This window comes from Brachyhypopomus gauderio, chromosome 15, assembly GCF_052324685.1.
Source record: "Brachyhypopomus gauderio isolate BG-103 chromosome 15, BGAUD_0.2, whole genome shotgun sequence".
NCBI classification, from domain to species: domain Eukaryota; kingdom Metazoa; phylum Chordata; class Actinopteri; order Gymnotiformes; family Hypopomidae; genus Brachyhypopomus; species Brachyhypopomus gauderio.
In genome coordinates this window covers 9,506,680-9,509,165 of record NC_135225.1, presented here as the reverse complement: position 1 = coordinate 9,509,165, position 2,486 = coordinate 9,506,680, and the positions used below count along the sequence as shown (strand labels likewise).

Here is a 2,486-nt window from a genome sequence, read left to right as displayed (position 1 = left end):
GTGAGAGGATAATAACACTTAAAAGCATTTTGATCAGTCTTTAGCTAATTTATCATGAAGGTACAGTGGGGTCTCATGTTCTGATTACTGTTTGTTTTCCTACAGTCTTAAATACTGTAAAATACTGTATGGTAGTGTATGGGTAAACAGTTTAATTCCAAGTTAATGTACGGTCTACAGAATTCGGTGTAACACTGGACCTATCATAGTTAGGCTTACAGTAGGTCTAATTTCCCAGGTTTCTGACCCCACTCTCCAAATGGCTTGTTGACTGATCTAAATATTTACACCTGGGACAGCGCCAGGTTGAGAAACATCAGCAATGTATCAAATGTTTTTTTCATTTTATTGCTATAACAGCATGTTTCTAATCATTGCCATGACACAAAAATCAACAATATGAAAGCAAAAATATTTATTTTCTCATTAAAAAATAAATTTATTTTCATAACATTTCTTTTATATACAAAATATTTTACATATATTGCACATAAAAATAACTTGTAAGTATCTACACATTCTACACAGTATTTTCATGATAAAAGTACCTTTTCACGTTAATAGTAATATTGCATAGTAAACATAAGATGGTTGGGTGGAGAAATCATGTGATGAGGAACGCTCTGTTGCAGGGGACCCGGCGGAAACACGTGCACCTCAGGAACTGGAGGCATGGAAGGACGCTGTCTTCTGAAGCAGTGGTACTGAACCGCCGAAACAGGGGGCAATATCATAGCGGGTAAACCAGGGACTAGGTAGTCGGTTCTCATTTCTTGGACCTCTCGTTTCAGCTTCATTCTTCGGTTCTGAAACCAAGTCCTGACCTGTATTAAAGAACATGTTTATTAGATGGTCTGTAAAATAGGATGGTCTTTAAAAGCAACTTTATAATACAGAGTGCAAAGTCAGCGACTCACCTGAGTTTCAGAGAGATTCAGTTTCTGGGCGGTTTTGACCCGCTCGCCTGCATCCAGGTATTTGTGTTTGCTGAAGATTTTCTCTAGTTTGTCAATTTGCTCCGGTGTAAATTTGGTTCTGGTTCTACGCTGTATGCCGTGCTCTCTCGGTCCATCACTGTCATCTTCAATTGAGGGACATTCGGAACCGGTGGCCTCACTCTCGTAGCCCGAGGAATAACCGCTGTTCTCTGAAGACAAATCAAAATGAAACTTGATTATCTACTGCAGGTCAAATTCAGTTTACAATAACATGAAAATAACTGAGAACATGGTGTATAAGCAACGCATTTTGAAAGCATACCGTTTGGAGATGAGCAGATTCTTGGACTTAAGGAGGTAAACAAGGCAGTGTCCTCCTTTGCCTCTTCGGTGGAAGTGTGCTGTTCACTCCGAATGGATTTTGTCACGCGCTGTGGGTAAACCTTGTTGTAAGAAGTCGGAGGTCGCGGTTGCACCGAGCAAGGCACGTGAGGTCTGGCCAGCGCTTGAGTAGTGTCCAGAGGTCCTTGTTTAATTCCGGAGTCGTGATAGCTCTGAGCAAGCCAGTCCACGGAAAAGTTTTTGACCATGTTTCAGTTGTGGTGTTTCGAGGTTGTCGAAGTGTATCCAAGCGAGTGACGAGAGTGTTATGACAAGCCTTCGGGAAGGACTTTCGATATATAAGCACGCCTCGTCCTGCATTAGCATATGCATGCGTGTGTTAGCGCCTGATCGATTCTCAATCATTAGGGCTAATGGGTCGTTATTGAAGTCTTTACATATCCTGTCATTGTGTGAAAGCCTGGCGCCACCAGGTCTGTGAGAACCTCTCAGGGACGAGCAGCAGTCTGCGTATTCTTTAAACAAAACTGTCAGGACACCAACGGCCGGGCGAGGCCCTTCGGCCTGTATCAAACATTCCATAGTCAGAGGCTATCTACGGCTGATAGCACTGATAACTACAGGCCTAGATGGTATAGCGCATTATGTTTGCAAAATAATAATCTGTAACATATTTTACATATTATATATACATTTTATAAAACATTTTTCTTCTATACATATATATTTACTAGTTTAACGCAGCATATAACGTTTAAGTATGAAAGCCAGTGGTGTGTTTATGCTTTCCTGTGCACACCTTCCTTTTGTACGTGAAACAACGGCAATAACAATACAGTTCAAATGGTTTTGCAGCAACACGTTTTGGATATCCCGGAGCGACGCTGGCGCCAGTGTCTCGGGATGCAACGTTTGGCGTCTCGGATCAAAGGGATTACAGTAGCAACACAATTAAGTTTGATTGGTAGGCAGTTCACATGCAAATCCCAGTAAGAATAAACGTAATGGCCAAACAATGGTCTTCTCGATACAAGCGATTCCTGCAGCGACAAAAAATTAAATAGTGAAACCCTTAACGTGCAGAACATGCACCACTATTATTTCAAGAATAAGTACTTTAATGATGTGTATTTAATGACAGAGCACGATTATAATTGTGCTGTAAGTATGCACACGGAAAAAAAACTACCATATTCGTTTGGCAAG

General features: G+C 41.1%; 1 protein-coding gene across 1 annotated transcript; it reads right to left on the bottom strand.

Moving 5' to 3' along the window:
* Positions 1 to 533: 533 nt before the first annotated feature.
* On the bottom strand, positions 534 to 1,836 carry LOC143477011 (homeobox protein vent1-like). The gene is made up of 3 exons (XM_076975460.1): positions 1,261 to 1,836; positions 918 to 1,147; positions 534 to 824 (listed from the first exon to the last, which is right to left on the bottom strand). Exons 1-3 carry the CDS (start codon positions 1,526 to 1,528, stop codon positions 558 to 560), a joined length of 765 nt encoding a protein of 254 aa, XP_076831575.1. The 5' UTR covers positions 1,529 to 1,836; the 3' UTR covers positions 534 to 557.
* Between the last annotated feature and the right edge of the window lie 650 nt (positions 1,837 to 2,486).